This window comes from Abramis brama (genome assembly GCF_963993115.1).
Source record: "Abramis brama genome assembly, chromosome: 4".
NCBI lineage: Eukaryota > Metazoa > Chordata > Actinopteri > Cypriniformes > Leuciscidae > Abramis > Abramis brama.
In genome coordinates, this window is record NC_139966.1 from 20,765,562 (window position 1) to 20,792,170 (window position 26,609).

Genomic DNA, 26,609 nt, shown 5'->3' on the forward strand with positions numbered 1-26,609 from the left:
CGCATGTAACACTCAACATCTTTACTGTCCATTTCATATACAGTGAGGTTGTAAGTACTTAACTTGCGTGAGTAGAACAGGCTACTAACGTTGCTCCAGGGGGTGGTTAACACTTGAATCGTTCCTTTGCAAGAAGGGCGTTTTTGCTGTTTTGCCGACCGGATATGGCAAGAGTCTAATCTACCAGTTAGCTCTGCTGATAGTTAAGTGTATGGGGCTTATTGTTGTGATTGGTCGTAGTGTTATCCAATTGTGTGCGGTGAGATTTTCAAGCGCATGCTTGGTGCCGCCCCTCGAGCTGGCCGATTTTCATTACTCGATGCCAGACCCTTAATCTTTCAGATTTGGGTCTGGATTTCCAGGCAAATTTCAGACAACAGCGAGTGTTTGAAATAACTTCAATTTGTGATCCGATGTGGATTCTGATCACCGTAAAAGACAGAAAATATATTTATATGTGATGCAAAACGCTGTTACCAAGCAGAGCATATGAGCGGAGTGGAGCGGTGAGAATCTCAGCTCATTGCTCACGGAACTGTTCACCCCTCCGCTCCCCCGCTCAAAGCTACATCAGGCCGCTCTGCTCATTTTCGCTCAGCGCTCAATGCAGTTTGCTTCGCGCTCCACTCAAATCGCCCCCCGCTCGCTCCAAAAAAGGAAAAAAATCGACATGTATATCACTTGTAGCGGTCCCCAACCTTTTTTGCGCCACGGACCGGTTTAATATCAGACAATATTTTCACGGACCGGCCAAGGTGTGGCGGATAAATACAACAAAATAAAATGATACGACCGGCATAAAAACTGGGGTATTTTTTTAAATAGCCTATAATAATAAACGTGAATCCAATGTGTAGGCCTACTAGCAACTTTATTAGCAACGTCCTCTAACATCGCGCCTAAAGACAACTGAGAAAGTCTGAACACAAACAAAATGCCCCCAAAAGAAAAAAATCTCTATGTTTTCGGTGCTGATGCGTTCATGTAACATGTAAGGGTGGCGCTGCCAATAAAGCACCTAAAAGCTGTCACAACGAACCGGCAAAATTAATGATTATTAATATGTAAAATATAGCAGGAGACATTTTAATTTTTTTTATGTCTGTGTCGGCTGGAAAGATGCTGACTCATGATCTTCGCAGTAGTGAACGCGCCAGAGAGAAATGCACATTTCATACGGATTACATAAGAGAGCAGTCTGTTTTCTTTCGTTTTGAATTGTTCTGTTTAAAAGTAGACATTTCAAGCTTTATATATATGTCTCAGGTGTGTGAGGCAAGTAGGCTATACGCTACGCTGAGTTTCAGTTAATTTATGAGACAAACTCCAGGTTCACGCGCCAGCGCCTTCGTGTCGTGATTATCTATTTTCTAATATATTTACTTCTTATTTATTAAATCCAGACAATTGGTTGATGATTGATTAAAATTAAGATACAATTAATACAAAACGAAATTAAATTTAAAGACAGGCTTTGTGCTTTCTGTTTGAGGTCTCAGTGAAAGTTTTAAAGCAGTCTTTTAGTGTCGATTTCAGAGCGCTCACGTCTGTAACGGAGAACTGCCCCGTCCATAACATTGTTTTTTTTTTTTTTTGTGAAATAAATTTCTAAATAAATGCGACTTATAGTTCAGTGCGACTTAGGCTAGGCCTATATATGTTTTTTCTTCTTCATGGCGCATTTTTTGACTGATGCGACTTATAGCCTACTCCGGAGCGACTTATATTGATAGGCTACACCTGTATGACTTCTCATTTTCCTTTTTGAAGTACTTTTTGAACTCCATAATTGAGCCGAGTTTTGCCTGAAAATAGTCTACTGTTTATTACTGTGCTAGACAAATGGATTCAGGGTCAGGCTTGACTGAACATGCTTCAGACTCGTGGTGTGAGCGGAGCGAAATTGGAGCGGGAAATGCGACGCTCCGTCCTTTTGAAACTGCCGCTCTGCGTTCTGTCCAAGATCCGCCCGCTCGCGCTCCCCGCTCGCTCCCGCTCCACTCTTCTCACATGCTCTGTTACCAAGTAAACAGCCCTCAAAGTTTCTCAGATGGTGGAAAAATGATAGAATTGACCTTTATCTACATTTTTTAATGTGCATGCTTTTGAACTAAAGCCCCATAGTTTTATGCTGTCCTGTGACTTCAAATAAACAGAAATAGATGTGACTGAATAAGTACGTGTCCTCCCTCTTTTGTGAAATAATGGTAAAAAACACTTTATTTCTGTGCAATCCTGACACAAACTAATCATCAATGTATCACTTTTTATTGTAAAACTGTGGTAAAACATTGATGCCTGGATTTTAAATCTAAAGTAAGTAAAAAATAAAAAGACATACATTCATCACGTTCATTTTGCGATCTCGCTAGTTTCCAGTCTGATAAAACTTCCCTTTGTTGGTGAAATGATGGGGTTGTGTGATGTTTAGTTAAAACAATGGTTTTAGTAAAACGCTGCAGAGCTTCTGACCAAATCGTATGATTTTGGGCTCAGTGATACAGAACAAAGGCTATTAGCCCCGAGTCTGGCCCGTTGAAAGCCCAGGCTCACAATGGGGCGACAGTGGAAAAGTGGCTATTGCCAGAACTCCACGTCTCTGTATATTTGAATCAAAAGCCTCTTTCTGTTATATTGTGTGTTTATTATTTTGCACAGGCCTATACCGTTTTATGTATTTTATTTGATACAGATTTATACTTCTGTTAACATGTAAAATTGTAACTAGTTCATTCTTCATTTGACTAATCAATAACATTGAGTGAATCTAATTTTTGACACTGGCTTCTTTACTCCTCTCGTAGTCACTGGACATTAATTGGGAATTCGGCCCTCTAAGGTGATATAGTACCAACACAATAATCAACACATTATACAGTCTCTCAAACATAAGGAGTTTCCTGTCTGTGAAACTCATTCCACACTGATGACATACAAAAACAATCCTCTCATACATGAATACTCATGTGGTACTTAAGGGCTATTTTATACCTAAAACTTTTTCCACAGTGACCACATGTAAACGGCTTCTCTCCAGTGTGAACTTTCATGTGCCGGTTAAGGCTTCCTTTTCGGTTGAAACTTTTTCCACACCGTTGGCAGGTGAAAGGTGTCTCTCCAGTGTGAATTCTAATGTGGTCTTTAAAGTGTTGTTTTGAATTGAAATTCTTTCCACACTGAGGGCAAGTGAAGGGTTGCTCTCCAGTGTGAAGTCTAAAGTGGACTTTAAAGTGTCGTTTTTGAGTGAAACTCTTTCCACACTGAGTGCACACGTAGGGTTTCTCTCCAGAGTGAATTCTCATGTGGACTTTAAGTTTTTCATGTTGATCAAAACTCTTTCCACACTGTTGGCAGGTGTAAGGCTTCTCTCTAGTGTGAATTCTAATGTGTTTGTTAAAATTTCCTTTTTGAGTGAAACTTATTCCACACTGTTGGCAGGTGAAAAGGCTCTCTTCAGTATGAATTCTCATGTGGCATTTAAGGTTTCCTTTTCGATTGAAATTTCTCCCACACAGTTGGCAGGTGAAAGGTGTCTCTCCAGCGTGAACGCTCGCATGGACTTTAAGGTTTCCAATTTGAGTGAAACTCTTTCCACACTGTTGGCAGGTGTAAGGCTTTTCTCCAGTGTGAATTCTCATGTGCCTGTCAAGGCTTCCTTTTTCAGTAAAAGGCTTTCCACAGTGAAGGCATGTGTAAGGCTTCTCTCCTGTGTGAATTCTCATGTGTCTGTTAAGGCTTTCTTTCAGAGTGAAACTTATTTCACACTGTTGGCAGGTGTAAGGCTTCTCTCCAGTGTGAGTTCTCATGTGCTTTTTAAGACTTCCTTTCAGAGTGAATCTGTTTCCACACTGTTTGCAGGTGAAAGGGCTCTCTCCAGTGTGAGTTCTCATGTGGACTTTAAGGTTTCCTTTACAACTGAAACTCCTTTCACACTGTTGACAGGAGAAAGGCTTCTCTCCAGTGTGTATTCTCATGTGTCTGTTAAGGCTTACTTTTTCAGCAAAAGTCTTTCCACACTGTTGGCAGGTACGACGCTTCTCTCCTGTGTGAACTCGCATGTGTCTGTCAAGGTGTACTTTTTGAGAGAAATGCATTCCACACTGTTGGCAGGTGTAAGGCTTCTCTCCAGTGTGAATTCTCAAGTGGACTTGAAGATTTGCATGTTGGTTGAAACACTTTCCACACTGTTGGCAGGAGAATTTACTTTTAGTGTCTGTCTTTTTAGTCTGTGAGCAACTAAAAGTTTTTTCTCTTGTTATGAAATTATGATTCTCATATTGATCTTTCTCTTCCATTTCATTTAGTACTTCAGTCTCCTCTTTCAGCACCATCAGGTCTAAAGCAAAAAGAGAAAAATGCAAATTAACACCAGTTTAAATGGCACAAAGCAACAGAAAACAAAACATTTAGACATGTAAATCATCAAAACCAAAATACAACTTGATCCTATTCCCAGGGCCATCGAGGGGGAATTATCTGGATTTGGAAATCCCACATTTTGCTATCCAGGATCTGGTAATCCATTTGACTTTTGTGCTGGTTTTTCAAAGCAAAATTTGATCACCCTGATTGAGATACACACTTATTCAGATCAACAATTAAGATGCAATTGTTAGAAATTACTCTTCACTGGTTCATCTCTGATGATTGTGTAAACAATGAAGATACAATGATAAAAACAAAACAAAAAAACAACAGTTAAGTAAGCAATAAGGTATGAGAGACTGTTCCTCCAACCCCTTCAGTCGTGACTCATTCATGATACTGTACAACACTAGCCTCGAGTACCTTATTACTTTTATAAAATGGTTACCACACAATACAAATATTAAAGCCGAAAATTATGTATCTATGCAACTTTCATGAAGTAAAACCAATAACATTACCCATTCTGCCTACTTCCATCTATGAAACATTAATCGCCTCCTCCCCTCCCTTTAAGGTCAACAAAACTCCAGCATTATAATGTGACATCTGGGGCAACCTGGAAGGACAGTAGCAACAATTAAAGCATAAGGAAAAAGATAGGGATTTCCACGTGCCGGTTTGGTCCTTTCTCATAAGGTGTGACACTTGCAAATGCTTAAACAATGGATACTTGTTCAGTCGGTTCAGGCTGGCTTTGAAGTGTGCTTTTGTCAACATGCATTGATCATGGAGTTTTTTTATGGTGCTGTTTTAAGTGTTACAACAGGTTTGTAGTATTGTCCAGTTTCGTTGCAATAATCATTTCACAGGTCTTGCAAATTACCTTGCTCTGACACATCCTCTCTCCTGAATCCAAAATACTCCCAAAAGACTGATGTTGAATTTCTCTTTAGCACCAAATCATTTTTATTCTTACCAACATGCATATTTTATGTTCTTTCCTCCCGTACACCTATTCTGTTGTCCCGCTTCATCATAATTTGTGCGGTGTGCTGAGTGAGCTCTGATTGGTAAACATCTTAAACATGCGCACAAGAACGTTGCAGTATTCTGAATTTAAATATTAATTAATTAATTAATAAACTCACAGCCTTACACGGTTTAGATATCGCATGTGCTCAATTCGTGATTGTTTTGCGATTAATTGCACTGCCCTACTCTGTGGATGATGCAGTCATGGAACTCCATTATATACTGCAACATCTCGACAAACCTGGGACTTTAGCAAGGATCTTATTAGTAGAATTCACTAGGGCTGTGACAATAACCGCATTACCGCAGTAATGAGAAGCCTACTGTTGAGGTTATCACCCCCATCACCGCACTTTATTTTTATTTTATTTTTTTGTGTGCATGTGTTTCGGGTTTGGGTTCGGCATAATTTTTATTGAATAGCCTCAGGTTCGGGTTTGTATCTAAGAAAAACTGTATAGGTAATACATAGAGTTTGCGTGCCGTGTGCTTGGCTGCTTGCTGTGCTTCAACCGCTTGTTGGGTGGGGCCCACGAAAACCGAATCAGCTGATAGACACGCTGAGCTGATAGACGATGATCAGAAGATTATCAGCATCAGCTATCGGCCTTATCAAGTGGATTTGACATTTCCAATTAATGTAGGCCTATTCAATTATTACTACTTTTATTATTAAATAAATAGGCTATTAGGCTACAATTCAATTCAATTCAATTTCCCTGCATTGATTTTATAGCACATCACCCCATAACCGACGACAGCGAGGAAAATGAAACATTAGTTATATTAGTTTACTCCTCATTTCAAAAACAACTTTAACACGAAATACTTCTCTTCTCATTTTTCACTCCTTAAGGGCCACAAGAGAAATATTAAGAAAATAAATTAACACCGTTATATACGTTCGGGTCACATGACGTCACTGTAGCTTTGCGCCGCCATCTTTACGACCGACGGTCTCAGTAATGCCTGCAATATGTTGTGCAGTTGGCTGCAACAACAGCCAAAAGAGGAACCCCGAACTGGTATTTTATTCTATACCAAAAGAACTCTGAACTACAATGAACTACTATACATGCAATTATTAATAATTTGTTTATTGTCCATTTGTGGATGTATGGATCAAATGTATTTGTTACATGACTACATGATTACAAACACATGCACACAATACAACATACAATATATACAACTACAAAAAAAGAATGTAATATATCAATGAATTCATTTATAAAAGCTGCAACTCTATTCTTTTAAATCAAGGTTTTCTTTAACCCTCCTGTTGTCCTCGGGTCAAATTTTACGCTTTTTTTAAATAATAAAAAATCTCGTATTTTATCTGCTTTTATATTTGTAATTGTTTTTAGCTGTTCTTTAATGTTTAATTTATTATACTGCACTGTAACTTCTCGTATTTTATCTGTTGTAATTTTTTAAACGCTCTTTAATGTTATCCAATCCAATTTTATTTATATAGCACAATTTAAATAAACACAAGGTTTCCAAAGTGCTGCACACCAAAATAAAAATACAATAATAATAAATAACAAACAGAAGCACAATAGTACAATGGACACAATGAGATAAAGTAACAAAATTTAAAATTGAACAACAAATAAATATAAAATCCTTAAAATAAAATAAATGAAGTCAACTTCCTACTAGGTGTTAAAAGCCAAGGAAAAGAGGTGGGTCTTTAGGTGGGATTTAAAAACAGACAGAGAGGAAGCTTGTCTGATGTGCTGAGGCAGACTGTTCCAAAGTTTTGGAGCTACCACTGCGAAGGCACGATCCCCTCTGAGCTTCCGCTTTGTTTTAGGCTCTCTCAGGAGCAGCTGATCTGCTGACCTGAGAGACCGGGAAGGAGTATAAAATTGTACAAGCTCAGAGAGGTATAGCGGGGCAAGACCATTGCAGGATTTAAAAACAAATAAAAGAATTTTAAAATTAACTCTAAAATGAATGGGCAACCAGTGGAGTGAGGCTAAAATGGGGGTAATGTGCTCATGTTTTCTTGTGCCAGTTAAAAGACGAGCTGCAGCGTTCTGTACCATCTGGAGCCGAGAGATGGTCGACGCACTGACCCCCACATACAGTGCGTTGCAGTAATCCAGCCGAGTGGTTATGAAAGCGTGGACTACTGTCTTAAAATGCTGCCTGGAAAGAATCGGTTTTATTTTGGCCAGCTGCCTCAGGTGAAAGAAACTTGATTTCACGACAGACCTGATCTGGCTCTCAAGTTTAAAATCGGGGTCCATCTTCACCCCCAGGTTTGTAATGGTGGGTTTCATGTACTGGGTTAGGGGACCAAGATCTGGCAGGGGGGTTCCAGTGGTTCCACTAAAAACCATCACCTCTGTTTTGTCATGATTAAAATTTAAAAAGTTACAAGACATCCAGGCCTTGATGTCATCCAGACATTTCAGTAATGCAATAACAGAGCTGGTGTCATTTTTCTTAAGAGGTACATAAATTTGGCTGTCGTCCGCATAACAGTGGAATAGAATCCCATGCTTCCTAATTATGGAGCCAAGCGGGAGTAGGTAAAGAGAGAAGAGGAGAGGGCCAAGCACTGAGCCCTGTAGGACCCCACATGAGAGGGGAGCAGAGGATGACACAGAGTCGCAGAGGCTAACACAAAACGTTCTATCAGCCAAGTACGACCTGAACCAATCCAATGCCACGCCTCTAATGCCCACCCACTGGTCCAGGCGAGAAATTAGAATCTCGTGGTCCACTGTGTCGAATGCAGCAGTTAAATGACAGCGATGCCCACAAAATGGTAAAAGAGAGACCGGTACCACTTTCTGGTTTTTCTAAGGACGGTATAATATCCAATGAGGGCATCAGACATGTCAACACCTCCCATGTTCCTGTGTGAAAAGCAAACATAAACACAAGTCAATATATAAAACCTAAACACTATTGCACCTTTTTTTTTTGCAACACACCAGATAATAAATTCTACTCACTTGTTGTAGTAGGGCACTGCAGCAGGAATGGGGACCGTCTTTTCTACCCATTGCCCATCAGGTGTCTTGACCCTCCTCAGCACCGTCTGGTTTCCATTAGCTGAATGGAAGGAGGAGCACATCTTCTCTTGTGTCCTTCCATTCAACAAACAGAAGTTTGTCATCCCTGATCCACCTAATGGACCCACAAGGGGCTTTTTTGGGCAGTTTATTTTCAATGGTTTGGGGGATGCCTATCCTGTTGCTTCTGATGGTCCCACAGGTGAAGATCAGTTTTTCAAGGAGATTAAACACTACATTGTGAGCATAGGAGCATTGGGCTTGTGTAGATGTTATCTACATAGAGCTTGTAGCCGGTACCCAAGACATTAAACTAAAGCTACTAGAGATTCATAGCTCAGCTCCTTGTTCTTAGGGTTTTGAGTTGTGAGGGATTTTCCCTCATAAATAAAAAAATCCCACGTATAGCCAAGCCGTGAATCTGCGAGTACAACGAGCTTATACCCCCATTTGGTTGGCTTGTCCCTGTGGTACTGCTTCAGACTGATCCGTGCTTTGGAAGCTACCATTCTTTCATCCACTGAGATGTTTTGGTCAGGATGAAAGAAGCTCTTGCACCGGTCACGAAGCTACACATATATGGGCTTCACTTTGCACCGGCGGTCATATTCAGGGGTACTTCTTTTCTTGATATTTTCCGCATCCACCTTTAGATTGCTGATGTGAAGTGCATTGGAGATTGCCTTGAATCTTGATGTCTTGATCTACTGATGCTGGGAAGCTAAAATTGAAAAGCTGGGATCCATTCCAGTAGTCTGGCACTGCTGGTAGCTTTATCAGACCCATGTACAGAACAACTGAAAGGAAACTTAACAAGTCCTTTTGGCACATCTCCTGCTTTAGTCTCCTTGTGCTGTTCTGGTGCTCAGCAGAGTAGGCATTTGTGTGTTTTTTTATAATGGTCTGGCAGACATCAGATGAAAAAAAATAGTTGAAATAACTCTAGAGGGCTGTAATCTTTAGAAGTGATAACTTGAGGCCCAGGCGTACGTTCTGGCTTGAAGATGGGCTCAGGCGATACGTCAGGCTCGTCTAAATCATGCTCTCTCTCTTCAGTATCAGAAAGAGTAACTGAAACCGAGTCAGTCTGTCTTCCTCTTCCCCTCACACTGCGTCTTCCTCTTCCCCTCACACTGCTTCTTCCTCTTCCTCTCACACTGCTTCTTCCTCTTTCCCTCACACTGCTACTGCTTCTTCATCTTCCTCTTTCACTGCTTCTCCCTTGTCTTCTGGTTGTAGCTCTCAGTTGGTCTTCAAAATTGCTAGCACCTGATGATGATGCAAATGATGATGTTGGTTCAGCAGTCCAGTCCTCATCATCAGTATTATCTAGACACCTATTACAAATATAAGTCAAATGTAAGTATATAAAAGTAAAATAAGTACATGTAAGTAGTATCATGTTACATTTGCATGCTGCTCCCAAGCATTTGTTGTATGTATATATATATATATATATGTATGTAGAGAGAGAGAGAGAGATTTATATAGAAATGTAGAAACTTACCCCTCTGTGGTGTCTGAAAAAACCTCTTCCAAAATGTCTGGCTCATCGTTGCTGGTTTCATTCTCTTCTTCTTCCAACTCTTCTTCACTCGACTTGCAAAGTTCTTCTACAACTTCCAAAATGCTGTAAAACCTTTGTTTCAACCTCTGTTATCCATTGTGAAGTGTGCAGAGTCAGAGTGAAAATGAAATGGATGCTCCTAGTGCTTGCAGGTTTCCCTTTATGCATGTTTATAAACTTCTAGCAGCATTTTTCAAACGTCACCTGGACATGTGGTAGCAAAAGGTGGTAATTTGCCTTTAATTGGATGAGGAGTTTGTCAATATCAGGTTTCATTGGCGGACAGAATGGCAGAGAACACATTGGCCTTAGAAACAGCTCTGGCTGCTCTGGTTGGTTACTGAGACTTATCTGAATCGCCCCTGTTCATTACTGCATAAAGTTATGAGGATAGGCTCTTTCTATTCAGAAATCTTAATCAAACATAGCTACTAGAGTGTTGTTACAGAAACTTCACAAAAAAAGTTTATTTCATGTATGATCATATATACAAAAAAATATATACATATTCAATTTATTCTCAAAGTTTTAGACAAAAACTAGAATAGATGTTTTGTTTAAATTATTGGCAACAAAAAAAAAAAACACGACTTTCTTGATTGTGTGTGTATCAGCTTTTTGTAACAAAAGCCAACTTCTTGGTGATTTTTTTTTTTTTTTTGCAAAATTTTCTTGTCACAAATTAATTAATTACTGTCACTTCATAATTTTAAATATAAAAATATGAAAAATACAACATCTGAGGTTTCCAATGATATATAGTTTTTCAAGATTAGTTTAGGTTTAGGATAGAATATTATTGTTTTAAATACGTAATGGCTTTGGGCCCACCGGTGGGCCGGTGACACTTCAGGGGTTAATGTCATCATGGATGAAAAGAAAGAAGGGAGATGTGAGTTGGTTGATTCAGTAAATTAGTTCAGGCCAGGATAATCTTATTTTCTGTCTACACCTGTTGATGTTAGCCTTACGTTGACATACACTGCTGCAAGGTAACTTCAGACTGTTAGCTAAATATTTAATGTACATTCTGTGTAGCCTACTAAAAAAACATTGTGTATGCCTATCATGAAAACAAGTCCTCTTTAAACTGCAGCATTTTCTGTCAGCAATGTATGACAAGTAGTGCTGTCAGCGTTAACGCATGCGATTAATTTTTGTCCAGCTATAACGTGTTCAAATCTGTGGACGTTCAATTTTTTGCGCGACCAATACTCTCACCAATACTCACCAATACTCTCACTGAGACCAATAATCGCACGCGGAAAAATGTTTATGTCCACTAACGAAAAATGGAGACGCCGGTTGCTTTCATGTCCGCTGCGGACATTAATAGGCAAAACCTCAGCAAAAAAAGGAGAGCAAACATGAACGAATGGAAGGACAGAGCAAGGAAGTCTTTGAGGGATGCTGGGAAACCATATGTGAACCGGAGAGGAGAGCTAAAACGAGGAAAAAGTCCACCGAAAAAGGTGAGTGTAAGAACCGTATATGTACAAAGTATCTACCTAACGTTAGCAGTTACAGTCAGAGGGGCATGTAGTACTGGCCGTCGTCTACTAGAGTGCATATAGCTCACTCTGTTTAATGGATCAAGTCATGAATGGGTCAAAATGAAAGCTGTACTCCTTATAACCAAGGAGAAATGAATCGAAACGTTTTAGCTGCATTTGATGTCCCTAACGTTAGCTAGCGGGATAATGTTAGCTGGCTAGCCAGTTACTTTTTATCTTTAAGTTATGTAGCTGGATACAGTCAGGGGGCATATTACTGGGCGTCTAACGTTACTACAGTTCATACAGCTCAGACTGTTTAACGGATCACGTCATGAATGAGTTGAAATGAAAGCTGAGAAAATGAGGATTCAGGGGACGTTTTAAGCATGTCCCAACTCCTTATAAATCTAAACGTTTTAGGTGTGTCCCTAATGCCAGCCCAGCTGCGTCACGTAGGCTAACGTTATAATTACTATTCATTGATTGTGTAAGCTGTTATATATTCTAGCTAGTAACCTTAATAAGCCTGCTAATAGCTCTAAAGTTTTGTATAGCTAAAAACGCTAATGTGACTTTGTTTCTGTTAAGGGCAAGGTGTGCAAGGAGACGTGTCCCAGGCAGTGTTCAAGCCTAATGCTGCATTCACACCAAACACGAATAGCGCATCAAATTTGCGTCTAGTTGGGCGCTTGAACATTTTCCATTTGCACGTCCAAAACGAATAGGACGCACGTATAAAGCAAGTGCTTGAAGCGAAATTGATGTGCGTCCGAGGCGAAATCCGCTTCTTGTGAGAGGGGCAAGTGCTAGGCGCCGGTTGTCTGTTTGCAAGATGGCTGATGTTGATCGAGCATTCATCGAGAGTCACCACTCGTATTTGCTCTGGAGAGCAGAACAGCAGCGTAGGGGTCATTGTCACCGTACTTGTGTCCACCAGACCCTCCGGAGGTGTACCCAGTTTGGCGAATTTCACCACTTGCTCCAGGAGCTGCACCTGGATGACGGCCGCTTTCAGTGGTACTTCCGCCTGTCCCGCGCCCAGTTTGAGGACCTGGGGCCTCATGTACAAAGACTTGCGTTGAATTCATACTAAAACATTGTGTATGGACAAAGCTGTAAATGTGCGTACGCACAAAAAAAAACAGATGTATGAATCTCTGCGTACGAAGGATCCCACACATATTCTCTTTGTACATCCCAATTAACGTAAAATTGAGCGCACATGCACGAGCACAACGCCCCACCCAGTCTCCTCCCTTAATTAAATCCATTTAAATATGGTAATGAGTCCACTTTGGCAAACGAAAGCAGTAAGAAAATGGCTAAAGCAAGCGGCAAGAAACGAAACTTTACAGAAAGTGAATTGGAGGTGCTAGTATTGGAGGTAGAAATGAGAAAAAATATTTTATTTGGAACTTTGTCTTCCGGAATTAATAACAAAAGGAAAAAATATGAGTGGGAGAGTTTGGCTGATGGCGTCAATGCGGTGGGATCTGAAAGTCGCACTGTAAATGACCTTAAAAAGAAATGGTCTGATATAAAGGTGGACGTTAAACGGAAATCAAAGCTGCCATTGCCATAGACTAAGAGTTGTATCAATTTGCGTATGCTTTTATATGTTCTTACTTAATTGCATAATTGATAGAATATTTCCATAAGACTCGTGTGACAATATATGTCAATTATTTTATAAATTACATACGATGATACATACATACACTAAAGTATGTTGGTTGTCTTTACATTAGAATAATAATGTTTCATATGAATCTAGATTTAGATATGGAATAAATAGCATTCAATACAAAATGAATATGTCTCATATATTGAAATCAATTTGAAATTTATATTCACAATACTTACTAAAATATAATTAATATTGCATTTGTATTAGTTGTTTGAAAAAAAAATAAAAAATCGGTCGGTCTTAACGCAAGTTTACAATCGGCAAGTCGGTCGGACTAAAAGGAAAAAAAAAATGAATTGGGTCGGTCCTAAATTGACAGGGTCGGTCAGGTTACGGCAAACAAGAATATTTTTAAAGATGGCCTAAAGTCCCAAAAAGTCGGCGTGTTCCTTTAAGCAATTCATGACCGCAATTCATGACCATGATGTAGGCAATTTATCAACCCTTGCAATTTGTCACTACATGTTAGATTAGTATCATTAGCATATATTCACCACATAGGCCTAGGCTATACTGTGTGCCTTCAATTCACTAAGACTGCACATGTGCCTGATCACTGTAAATGTTACATTTTGTGAGGATGAATGAAGCATGATGGGCATCAAGTAGGCCACCAAGTGCATTACAGACCACAGCGCTTTGGTGCCCTAAAAGGCACACACATGGCTTATTCATTCTTCTAACCAAAGCCTACTCACGTACTTAATGACCTTAACTTGACAGCTCTACACGACGGCTAGCCTGCTACACTATGGTAGATGTCTTTTTACTTCTAGCACAAGGTGAGTCGCAGACGACCACGTGGGCCTGACACTGAGGTTCCTAAGAGGAAGTACACCTTCAAGTATCATGTGCAACAAGGAGGCCAAAGACTTGCTGTTTGTAAGCTCACATTTATGTCAGTCTTTCAACTGACCAACAGTCGCCTACAGGCAAGTTTTATATAGCCCAGCGTTTTCCGTTTGTTAACTTTTTATTACATGCATGATTTTAATTAGATACATTGTCCATAACATATTTACTTAAAGTTACTTATATTTGAAAAGGTAGGCAGTCAGTCTGAGGGAACAGAGCAGATAGCTAAAGTCAAATCTCCATTTGAGGACTTAAGAGAAAAAAAAAAGTAATTATCCATGCCTAGTCTAAGTGTTGTAAAAAAATCTTGAAGTACCTCATGCTCTCGTCCTGTTAGTTTTTAAAGCTGCATCAATGTCAGCATCAGTTGCCCCACAACATTCCCTGGTCTAATGGTGCAATGGACGCTGGCATTATAGGGCGTCGGGCGCCTTGCCACCCAATGCCACATTCAGCTCACTGTCACCACCCAGTCAGGAAAAATATTTTTGCACTTTGAGATCGAAATCAGAGGTAAAGTGCTATGCAAATGTAATGTATGATTATTCTTTGTATCATTGCAACACGTGTATCTATCTATCTATCTTTCTTTATGATGGACTGTATTGCCTTAAAACTTTCTGGATAGGCTTTTTCAAGCCAACTTAAAGTTTGCCAACAAACTTGTTTTATCTAGTTTAAAATATACTGTCTGTATATTGTTTCTACATTACAGTGGAAATTGAGTCTCACTTTATTTAAATTTCATTTACACACAAAACATTTAAATTTTACATTTTTGACTTTATAAAATGACTCTCTCAAGTCTTGGCGATCAGCCCCTATTAAACAATAAAGAAAGAAATATTTTTCTGCATAGTTTCGTAGCCTACTATTATTTTTTGGCAGAATTTATCATTATAATCAAATTATTTCCTGGATTTTTTATAACCATAGTCCCTAAATGTACGTAAATGCAGGAAATGGGATTCAAATCGAAAACATTTTCATTGATTTACATTCTAAATCAACTATGGCCAGTGCATCATCCTGGCCCCGCCCCCAGAAGAGTTCTGAACACTCCAGCCACAGCTCCAGGCCTAAACAACCCCCATATGTGGAGGCCATCCCACTGCACTATCCTAAAGATGTCACAAATGAATCAGCACGGGAAGTCTACAAAAACAAAAGAATGACAGACAACCCAGAAACACTTTTTGCAGACCTACATAAAGATGGCAGCATAAGTAACCTGATATTCTACACCAACAAGCCATATGCATGGCACAAGGCAATTATTGCACACTACCCCTAAAGAAAAGGCATCTGCAGTGGTTTCCAGCTAAAAATAAGAAACGAGGAAGACACAACAACCACCAACGTAAATATCTACAAAACATCGGGTATAGTGGTGGTAAAAAGCATCAATGGGCTCTTCGAACAAGACTTCCTCTGCATCAAAGCCAAAGCAGAGAAAGAGACCACTACCAGAGACCAACTAATCACTTCTGAGGAGTCTCCCACACCAGCACAGAACAGACCGAAGACCCCCATCCACACTGCTGTTGCACTGACATGCTAGAGGGAGAAATGGTCCAGCTCAAGGAGATGATCTTCTCCCTGCAAACAGTTCAGACAACAGACCAGACCAGCAACAGTTCAACCAGTGAGTTCAGTTCATCAGAGAAACCGGTGAAGCAGGACACTCTTCAACCTGATCACATATCTCAAACAGCAGAGTTTCAGCACATCCAGAATCCTATTCTCCCATCAGACCCTTCCCTCACCTCACAACCAGCCTCACACTCAGACGACCCCTCCACACCAACAGAAGGAACACTATGACCGGAAGTCGCTCTTTTAATAGATTCAGACGGGGAATTTATTGATGAAAATAAGCTTTTTCCTACACACAGAGTAGCCAAACTGGTGTCCAAACACTCAAGAGCGCACTCAAATGGCATTAGTATTGACAAACTGGGATCCCCAAGCCATGTAATAATCCACACCGTCACAAACGATCTGAGAGCCCAACAGGAGAGAGTGGCTACATCACTACAAACAGTGATTGAAAAGGCCTCAACCACCTTCCCAAATGCTAAAATTACCATCTTCACACTGCTGCCCCGAAAAGACTTCCACCCCGACACGCTCCTGTGCACTTAAACCCAATCAGCACCTGGCACAGCACAGCACAGCACACCACCTTGGACTCCACATACCTCTACGACCATGTCCATCTGTACAAGACAGCTGTTCCTGTCTTCGCCAGGACCCTAAAAGATGTGGCCCTGATTCGGATCCACAACAGCACCCCATAGGAGCAACAGAGTCCAACAAACCTCCACCCAGACCTGTAAGAAAGCACAGTATACCCCCAGAGAGAACATCCAGAAGACAACAGCACTTTCACATGCTGAGACCATCCCAGCCAGCACCTGACCATCTTCTCCTAGCCCTCACATCTAGGCCTGTCTTGATAATTAAATAACCGTCTGATCGCGATTATTTGATCTAACCGCGATTGATTCAGACAAAGTTAAAGTTGACGGAAACTCGTCTTCCCTCCTCTGCGGCTGTCAGTCATTCTCCATTCAGTGTTCAAACACTCGTCCGGTTACGGCAGTATGCACGGTAAAACTCTCCAATATGATATATTGGCATTATAATGCTTGATCTGTAGATAAAGGGCTGAAGATTGCGTAAAATTACTTTATTTTGCTTGAGGTTATTGCTGTTTCTAAACGACTCGCTACCGTGTGCCTGTTGGATCACACACATCACAAGGACTATGAATCAGCATCAAACGCACAATAAATGGAATTTAAAACTGTGAAGAAACAAATGATCAATAAACTGTTGGACAGAGACACTAGGATTTGTGCGCTTGACATTTCTTCGCTTCACTTGACATCATTCTGCATACACACTTTGTGCCGCTCTGTTTTGAAGCATTTCATATTATCATGGTTTTGCGCACTGAAAGATTATTAAAAGCCTATATTTTTTGTTGTATCTATCATATTTTGTTGCCCCATTAAAAAGCTACAAAATATATTTAAAATAAGCATAATTTAATTGTATATTATTTGTGTGTAATGTATAAATAAATACACTTCTGAATTCTTTAGATTCATATATAAATATAAAATTGTTAATGTATGAATACCTGAATTATTTTGTATAAGAGCACTAATAGTAATTTGTTTGTATTAACATGTTTAGATTTTAAAAGATTACTGTGCAATTTTTTCAAAAATTACTTTTTGCTGTTGATTTATACACTCTTTACACTCATTAAAAAACTTGTCATAGCTTTTGAATACATTTATTTAATATTTAAAGGTGTTAACTGTAATCTTACACTGCAAAATTATAACTTGCAAAGGATTAAACTCATCACAATTAATTAATTAATGAAGTTCACAAAAAAAAAAAAAAGTATTCGGTGTAGAAAAATCCTAGAATGTTTTCCTCAAAAACCTTAATTTCTTTTCGACTGAAGAAAGAAAGACATCATGGATATCTTGGATGACATCGGGGTGAGTAAATGTGACCCCGCATGTGAAACCCCGGCTAAAGTCGCAGAATCGAATTATGAGTTAACGTGCGTCAAAGGTAGTCATAGCCATAAAAATGACAAAAATAGGCCATGTGTGTTTATTGCTGTAAATGATAGATTATACCAGTGGTTTTGAGATGCAATACTTACATTTTCATTTATAACATGATAAATACTGAAATGAATGATTTTATTGACACTACGTTATACTTTTGCGCAAAAAAAAAGAAAAAAAAAATGGGGGCTTCCTAAACATTGATTTCAATCGTCTCTGGGTTTATTTCGCACAACAACACTGCTGATTCGTATATCAATCGGTTCAGGAACTTCTTTTCTGTGTCTTTTCTATTAGAAAGAGTAAAAACAGACTTTAATATCAATCCGCGAGCGGTAATCAGGTCAACACAATGAAAATAAAAAGAGAGAGAGATTTAAGCCGGGTTTAGATGTCTGTGGTGATCTTTTCTTGTCATAGCCAATATTTTTAGAACTGCTTATTTGTTTTGTAGCTCTGTATTCTGCCAATAATATCAAATTTATTTTAAGGACATTTTTGGCCTGCTACGTGTTATTTGCTGGATGGTAACGTTAATGCGTTGTTTTGACATCTGACATGGCCATGGCTTCGCCGGCGACACCGGAGTATGAGCAGGAACGGAAAATAGCTGCTTGCTTAAACAGCTTGCTTGATATTAATCTCGGTGGAATTGGCCCAAATTATGATTTAACCGGTTTTATTGCGGATTATTTTCTGGAGGATGATTGTGATGATGAACAGGACACATTCTTTGACGAAACTGACGAGGAATTTGACGGTAAGTTTTTGTTATTATTTTTTATGCTAAATATGTAAATGTATACTGTCAGTGTCCAGCCAATGTAATGCTAACACATATCTGTGATGCAAAAATAGTGGATTTAAATGTTTATTACATTTGTTGATTGGGATTGAGTCAGTTAATTACGTTTATGGCATGATGTTAGTTTCAGTTTCAGTTTCATTACACTCTGAATTGAAGTCTGCTTACCACCTATAGGCTGTTTCTTGTTCCTATGCCCTCCCCTCAATTAATCAGATCCAGTCTGACTAAACGGAAAAAATATTTTCTGATATTTTCATATAAAATGCTTCATTATCCATTTTAAATGTGGAATTAAACCCACTTCCCACTCTTGCATGTTACGCAATCATGTTTTTAGGTATCTTGCTTTGAATTGAAAAAAAATTATCTTTGCTTTTTCAGGCAGTGACCAACATGATGAGGAGGACAAGCCAGTTTTGGTGATTGAACCCCAAGCTATTTGTCTGGCGAACATGAAGAGGGAACACCAGCCAGAAGAATTTGCTTCGAATGCTGGAAGTCCAGATGTGAAACTGAAAATCAGTTTCTCTTGCAACTGCAAGTATTTCAATGGGGAAAAGTGTTCTTTATTTTTCAAGGAGGGAGAGTTGCTGTCACTCAGGACGAGTCATTTGGAAATGGACAATGCTGTACTCAACATGGTAGTTTTAGCTCAAATACGAAGTCACTTGCACTCTGGGGAAGAAACCGTTAAATCAAAAAAAGGATCACAGACTGTGCGTAAACATCATCGCCTAGATTACTACTATGAGAGCCAGAAAATTTGTCATGACACTTTTATGTATATGCATGCTGTGTTCAAGGATCACCTAGCTGCATTGGTCCAGCATTATTTGCAGACTGGTGTGACCCCTAGGATGCATGGAAATAAGGGCAGGTTGCCCAAGCATGCCTTGGATGTAAATGACATTGAGAGAGTTGTGACATTTATCCACAATTATGCAGAAGAAAATGCAGTGCCGCTTCCTGGCAGAATTCCAGGATACAAAAGGTATGACCTAAAGCTACTGCCCTCTTCTGTCAGCAAAGTTGCCATCCACAAACTATATAGTGATTCTTGTGAGGTCAGTGGTCATCGAGCCGTGAGCGAACGCACATTTTACCGTCTCTGGCAGCAGTATGTGCCAAACGTGTTGCCAATGAAACCAATGTCAGATCTATGCTGGACCTGCCAAAAGAACGGTGCTTTATTGGTAAAGGCCTCAAACAAAGACTTGGGGGAGAAAACAGAAGCGCTAGTGAAAGCAGAGGAGCATCTGTGGCAGGCCACAACAGAACAATCATTCTACAAAAGCAAGGTCCACGAGTGCCGCAGAGGTTTAGCTGAGAATGGTGTCTCCAAGCTGCTGGAGCCTGGGAACAGTGAACCAAATTCATCAAATGATTTTGAGGTATTTTTTTTTCCGTAATTTTCTTTCTATCAGTCTATTAGTAGTCAATTAGTAATTCACATATTAAATGCATGGACATTCTTGAAGACCCAACTGTGGTTGAATATTATAAAAGTTAGTACATTACTGAAAGCTATTGAAAGCACTATACAGTAACATTATTTACACTACTGTATACTACACTACAGTTGTAAAGTAATAGTAATTCTATACTAAAATAGTAAAGTTATCAGTCAGCTATTTAAAAAATTACCTGCAATCTTGTTATGTCTTCCATCTCTGCCATTAAGCACTAACATGAGGCACTCATCTGTTTTTTAATTGATTTTAATTTTTACAGGAAACATGATGCATTGACAAATTGAGTAAACATTTGCACATTCTTTTTCAGGTTCATTACAGCTCTGACTTTGCTCAACAGCTGCATTATCCCCACAACTCCATGCAGCCAGGACCCATCTTCTTCAAGACTCCTCGCAAGTGTGCCGTGTTCGGCGTTGTAACAGAAGGGCTTCCCCTGATGGTGATCTTCCTTCTAGATGAGGCAAGCATCACTGGGGCAAAGGGGCCAACTGTGTGATCAGCCTCCTGGACTACTTTTTTGAGAACTATGGTGTGAAGGAGACCCGCTTGCACTTACATGCAGACAATTGCTCAGGACAAAATAAAAACAATGCACTGGTTCAATACCTTCTTTGGCGTGTTATGACTGGTAAGCATCAGAGGATCACTCTTTCATTCATGGTGGCTGGTCATACAAAGTTAGCTCCTGACTCCATGTTTGGCCTGTTCAAGCGCAAGTACAGGAATTCAAAGGTGGACTGCTTGGCTGATATTGAGAATGTTGTGCACCAGGCTTCTCCAAGTGGTGTGCTGATTCCCCAACTTTGTGGTGATGAGATGGGCAATGTTATTGTCCCCAAATATGGCTGGAATTCTTACCTGTTACAGTTTTTCAGAAAGCTGCCGTCAATCAAGCCACTACATCACACTGAATGCAGACTGGATGGAAGTGTAATGTGCAAGATCCTTCCACAGTCAGAGCCAGTCACATACAAGCTGCTGAAGTGTGACCCAGATGACGTGCCTTGTGAAAAAACTGCCACTCTGGTACCAGAAGGACTGAGCAACGAGAGGAAAATGTACCTCTTCAACGAGATTCGGGAATTTGTGGCAGAAAGATGTAGAGATCTGGTATGCCCTAATCCAACAATGCAGAACAAGGTTCAGAGTGATGAAGACAACGTTGTCCATGCAGAGGTGCTGACTCCTGCTCCACCCCACACCCGTGGTGTTGGAAGACCAAAAAAAAGCCCACATGGTCTTGCCAAAAAAGTTAAACTGGCTTAGCTTAATTGACTGTAGTCTCTGTGGAGCTGCTTATGTACTTAATATTAATTTTTGACTTTTTAATAACAAAATGTAATACTTTTGTGAATAGAATCCATGACATTATCAAATATTTTGCATCTAGACAATTTTAGAATGTGTACAAAGTTTGAGACTGACCTGTTAAAGGGATAGTTCACCCAAAAATGATTTACTCATACTCATACTCACCCTCATGTTATTCCAGTCCTGTATAAGTTTCTTGCTTCTGTTTAACAAAAAATAAGATATTTTAAAGAATGTTGGTAACCAGACAGTTGGCGGCACCTATGGAAGTCAATGGGTGCCGTCAACTGTCTGGTTACTAACATTCTTTAAAATATCTTATTATGTGTTCAGCAGAAGAAAGAAACTCATACAGGTTTGGAACAACATCAGGGTGAGTAAATGATGACAGAATTGTAGTTTTTGGGTGAACTATCCCTTGAAATTTTATTTATTTTTTACTCCAGATTTACTCAATGTTACACCGTGGGCCAGTAAGAGAATGATAATTTCAGAGAATAAGAAATGTTATGTTATTTAATTGATATATTATTGACATTTCACTGATATTACATTCTCTTGTGGTTCCCCCATTCGTTTCAATGTTTCTATGCTTTTAGCTTTTTGGACATGCACATCATAAATAGACCTGTTTTACGAAACTTTAAGAATTTTTCCACTGATGTGTCATATATCACTAAAAAGGGGAGAATCTCAGCTTTAATGTGTTATATGGCACATATGCAGGATAACTATGGATACAATGTGTTGCAGTTTTAATAACCTATTTTTAAATTGGAATTTCTCAAAAATATGATTTTCTGAGCCCGAATTTTATCTTTGACATGGCCTTGCTCAGTCAATATTAAAGATATCAAGGTTATATTTTTTCACAGAATGTTCTTTACATTGTGTAGGATGATTTTATGTAGAAAACATTGAATCACAAAAAAATGACTTTAGCTGGGTTTTCACAGGCAGGGTCACAAATTATCAGCAATTTTTTTTTTTTTTTTTAAGTGAACCAATCCTTTAATCGGCATAATTGACAAAGCCCTAAAATTGGCAATTAATTGGCAGAACCACAATTTTTTTTTTTTTAGACAATTATTCGTCAGCCAAATTTTTTAATCGTGACAGGCCTACTCACATCCAGCACATCAGGATCCACTCCTGCCGACCCCTACCCCCCTCATTCACAGCAGGCCCTAGGCAGACACCGCTACGCTCAGATAGTGAGCAGAACATCCACAACGGCACCAGTGCAAGCCACATCAACAGAGCTAAGAGACATCCGTCAGATGCTCAACCTCATCTGCTCACACCTACGGTCATAGGTCAAAACGTATCACCAAAACCAAGACCCCATGGACAACAAAGCATTTATCATATCATGTTGGAACTCATCATCCCATCCATTAAACTGCCTGGAGTGACACAAAAAAGAGCAGCCTGGCTATAGAGAGAGCAGATTATGCCAGTACTGTAGCCAAGGAGAAGTAGAAACAGACCAACACTTCTTAACCACCTGCCCTAACTATATTGAAATTCGAAAACACTTATTTTCTATAAGTTATTAGTCCCAACTTGTTGAAGAATGATGCACAAGCTCAATTCCTGCCACAAAAAGAGGGAAGAGTTGACCCAAAAGTGAACCGCCCATGTACTCACACACAGACACACAATGACAAGTGAACTCACACAAACTCTTGTACACACACATATGCAAACACACACACACCACTGAAAGTACATAGACACCCCAGAATTTGGTCAAAATACCCGTCTTGGCAAGTATTCTCTCGGTTATATCATAAATGAACAGTCGAGAAAGAAACCGGATGTGTGTCAGTACATTTGATCTTAAAGTGACAGCAGCCTAATATACACGACCACTGCATGCGAGAGGGGATGTTCATGTCTCAATACAATCAAAAGCAAACTTAAAGATCCTGCACATTCACTTGTCTACCAACATTGTAACAAAAACTAGTTTGGGACTGCCATTTAATAGCTAGACTTTACTATTAGTCATATTCTTACAATTTATGTGTATATTAAGTAAAGGGGGACAGTACTTGTTTTTGTGTGTGTTCATTTTTGTGTAAACATGTATTATAATATGCCTCTAGAAATTGTGAAATTACAATTTCAAAGGGAATAATCAGCAATTATGATTTGTCATAATCGTGCAGCCCTAACCCAAAGCCAGCTGTGGACTTGTGGATGCAAACAGCAAATCACAGGCTTGACCAGGGAGAAAGAAGCAGGCCTGCATCATCCATTTACCATGTTTGAGAGAAAAGCAGGTAATGAGGGTGAAAGTGATGACGGCAGCTTTTAGGATAAATGTGCTGCGTAAAATGTGAGTACGAAGCAGCATGTGCTTCCTTGAAAACCAGACCAAAAAGGTCATGTGCACCCCTGTGTATATTCTCTATTTCTGTAGAGCTGGACATTTTAATAGGGATCAAATGACTGAATTCAGCTTTGAGAATGAAACCAACCTGTTTGTTCCTCAGTTTCTTCATGTTTCACTGTCAATGTTTCTTCAATCCTCACGTCTTCACTCTCCTCTTTAATAAATGCCATCTTTATTATTTTTTATGTGTCACGTGGATCTCAGTCGCTTCACCAGGAGTTTTTCTGTGTGGTTTGTCCTGTTTAAGATGAGAATAATTAATAAAAATTAAAATTAAAATAATTTAATAAACATTATTTTTATTAAATAATAAAAATAACAGAAAGAAAAATAAATCCACACTGCAAATTAATAAAAGAACACAAACTATACAGACATCTCATAATGAAGAATTTGTTATTTATATTACGTTTATAAATTACTAATGATTAATAGATTTCACTTTTATGAAAACATTAGCAGTTGGTTTGTAAAAGTTGTTTATTGTTCTCGTTAATTTACTCTGTTTGAGCAGCCCGTGTCGCGACTCAAACGATTCGAATCACTGAATCATTTTAAAGTATTTGATTCAATTGACTCGGAGTGTCGAAAAGCTCGGTTTCTCCATCAATATTTACCAGTGACTGAATTCGTGTTTATGATAAACTGATTCACGATAAAGTGGAGCGAAATGAGACGCAAGTTTACTGTTTCTAATGTGTGGGTGCCCTTTACTCACAAAAATATAATAAATTAAAGTTAGATAAAGCATTACAATGTTACATTTAATAGTAAATAAACTAATTTCACATCGCTTGAAAAAAATAGAAGACATTGAACGGTTTCTATCGATTTAAACAGCTTGTATTCTTTAAACAAACCTTTCTTCAGCCAGATACGAGTGCGGCGCAGTATTATGACGTCATGTCGCCACTCCAAAATAAAAGTCCTGTTCACACGCTGCTGTCTACAATCACAGAGGTGCGTTGAAATGTTTATATCTGTTTATAACTGTTGTTGTTTTTTTACTAGATAATCCTTTTTAAAAATGTAAACAATGACAAATGTGATACAAAACAAACATGTTAAAAAGAGTGTAAGAGTTTATAAAGCAGTTTTCATACATATGAATCGAAATACATGTATTTCTAATATGGGTAAAAACACTGACTCACGAGTCAGTGTGTTTTTACCAATATTAAAAATGTGGACATATAAAGTTCATTTAAATCTAAAAACAGGTTTACAATGTGTAAAAAGTTATCTTTCAAGAATCAGTATGAGTAAAAGAAGAAATACAATTTTTCAAGTATAAATGTAATTCATTCAGTAACAACAATTATTGTTTAAGGTTTCCGTCCAATTAAACATGAAATAATTCACACATTTTTAATGAAATCAAAAGTATGTCAAGGGTCATTTGTGTGAGTTAGGCCTTTAGGCCGTTTCATTTACCACACACACACTGAGGCACACATGACGCTCGCAATGTTTTCAGCCTAACTTATTAACATTAATGCACTTCATCAACACAGCCGCTCTGAGAGTCATTTCAGCAGAATTTTAGCTTCATTTGAGAAAAACTATCATCATATCATAAAACACAGAGAGACTCAAAGAAATTTTCGAATGGAAACCCAGATATTAAGTTAAGTCTTCCATGTTTTTTGACATCCTCAGAAAGATGGGTTAGCCCATGTACATTATAGCTAACATATTCAGGACCATACAACTCACTAAAATGCTTTACGAATGACACTAGCAAGCTGTGAGCAAAGTCATTAAGACTTATACGCAGAGTTGGACTGGAGAGAATGAAAATAGCCACAGATAACAACATAAAATTGTTGTACACTGGTTCTGACAGCACATTGTGAAGAACCACTGGACCTGTGTATAACAGAAACTGTCGCAATTCTGTTGCTTTCCATCTAAGTCTCTCTGAGATTTGCCTAGGTTTCCTGGCAAAGTCCACAGAAATATAACGTCTCAAGCTAATGAGAGCTTCTGAGATCAAAACACTTTTGCGCTGACAAACAACAGCATAAAGGCCCGGAAGCAAGCCATAAATCCAGCAGTTTTCGCATGACACCAAGACATACAAGGTGCATGTAATCATGTGGAAAGCATGATACCATGCCAACTCCTGCATCTTTAAAAGGTGAAGCTTCAAGATGATGTTCTTCATCCAACATGTTGAGGAAAGACTCATCAGTCCTACACGGGCTGTTGACCTCAGGAAAGGTCATTCTGTGGCTAATATACATGCCAGATCGGATGCACTTATCACAACCTGAATAACCAGTATGTGATTTAATTCCCTTTATGAAAGCTCTAGCTGGAGCATCACAGATGATAGCTGTGATTTTTAGGAAAAATTGCTTTCCATTCATGACAAATCCATTGCTTAACTCTTGCAATTCACTGACTAGATCAGGGCTATTCAATTGGCTGCCCGCAGGCCAAATGCGGCCCGCCAATCATCTCCATGTGGCCCGTCGGCACCAACCTCCCTCCTCCTCTTTTCCTGATGGTGCGGCTAATTCAGTTTGATACTTGATACTTTCAAAAGGTCCTGAAACCTCTCCAGGACTTTACTGATGCTTTATCAGGTGAGGAGTACGTCACTCTATCATATGTGAAACCTGTGCTGCACCGTTTTAATGAAAGTCTCCTGGCATGTGAAGAGGGTGATAGCGAGCTTTGTAAATCGATCAAGACCAGCATTGTTGAGTACCTCAACAGCAAGTATTCTGACCCAGCCACTACTGACCTTTTGGAGAGGGATTCATTTGTGGATCCACGGTTCAGGGCTGCCTACATCCCAAGTGAAAAAGTCGATGCATTGAAGCACAGAGCTGTCTTGGAGGTGGAGACGCTACTGGCTGATCAGAGCTGTCAACCGCCTTACCTACGTGTCCCCACTGTGCCTGCAGATGGAGAAGCAGCAGTAGCACCAAAAGCTAACTGTACGTTCACTCCGCCGCCGACTTGAGCTGCAA

General features: G+C 39.3%; 2 protein-coding genes across 2 annotated transcripts; one reads left to right on the forward strand and one right to left on the reverse strand.

Annotated features, from left to right (window-relative positions):
- Positions 1-1,601: 1,601 nt before the first annotated feature.
- LOC311081132 (uncharacterized protein) lies at positions 1,602-24,544 on the reverse strand. The gene is made up of 3 exons (XM_084111539.1): positions 24,489-24,544; positions 23,714-23,866; positions 1,602-4,336 (listed from the first exon to the last, which is right to left on the reverse strand). The coding sequence occupies exons 2-3, from the start codon at positions 23,796-23,798 to the stop codon at positions 2,949-2,951; spliced, it is 1,473 nt and encodes a 490-aa protein (XP_083967665.1). The 5' UTR covers positions 23,799-23,866; positions 24,489-24,544; the 3' UTR covers positions 1,602-2,948.
- On the forward strand, positions 19,580-20,422 carry LOC311081133 (uncharacterized protein). Its single transcript, XM_084111540.1, has 2 exons — positions 19,580-19,832; positions 20,224-20,422. The coding sequence occupies exons 1-2, from the start codon at positions 19,581-19,583 to the stop codon at positions 20,410-20,412; spliced, it is 441 nt and encodes a 146-aa protein (XP_083967666.1). The 5' UTR covers position 19,580; the 3' UTR covers positions 20,413-20,422.
- Positions 24,545-26,609: the final 2,065 nt, after the last annotated feature.

What these genes read in the sequence shown, in the direction of transcription:
- LOC311081133 (XM_084111540.1), top strand. Translation starts at nt 19,581, where the DNA reads ATGAAACCAATGTCAGATCTATGCTGGACCTGCCAAAAGAACGGTGCT. An exon ending in ATTCATCAAATGATTTTGAG is followed by an intron (nt 19,833 to 20,223) that starts GTATTTTTTTTT and finishes ATTCTTTTTCAG; the next exon opens with GTTCATTACAGCTCTGACTT.
- LOC311081132 (XM_084111539.1), bottom strand. Translation starts at nt 23,798, where the DNA reads ATGGCATTTATTAAAGAGGAGAGTGAAGACGTGAGGATTGAAGAAACA. An exon ending in AGAAACTGAGGAACAAACAG is followed by an intron (nt 4,337 to 23,713) that starts GTTGGTTTCATT and finishes TTTTTGCTTTAG; the next exon opens with ACCTGATGGTGCTGAAAGAG.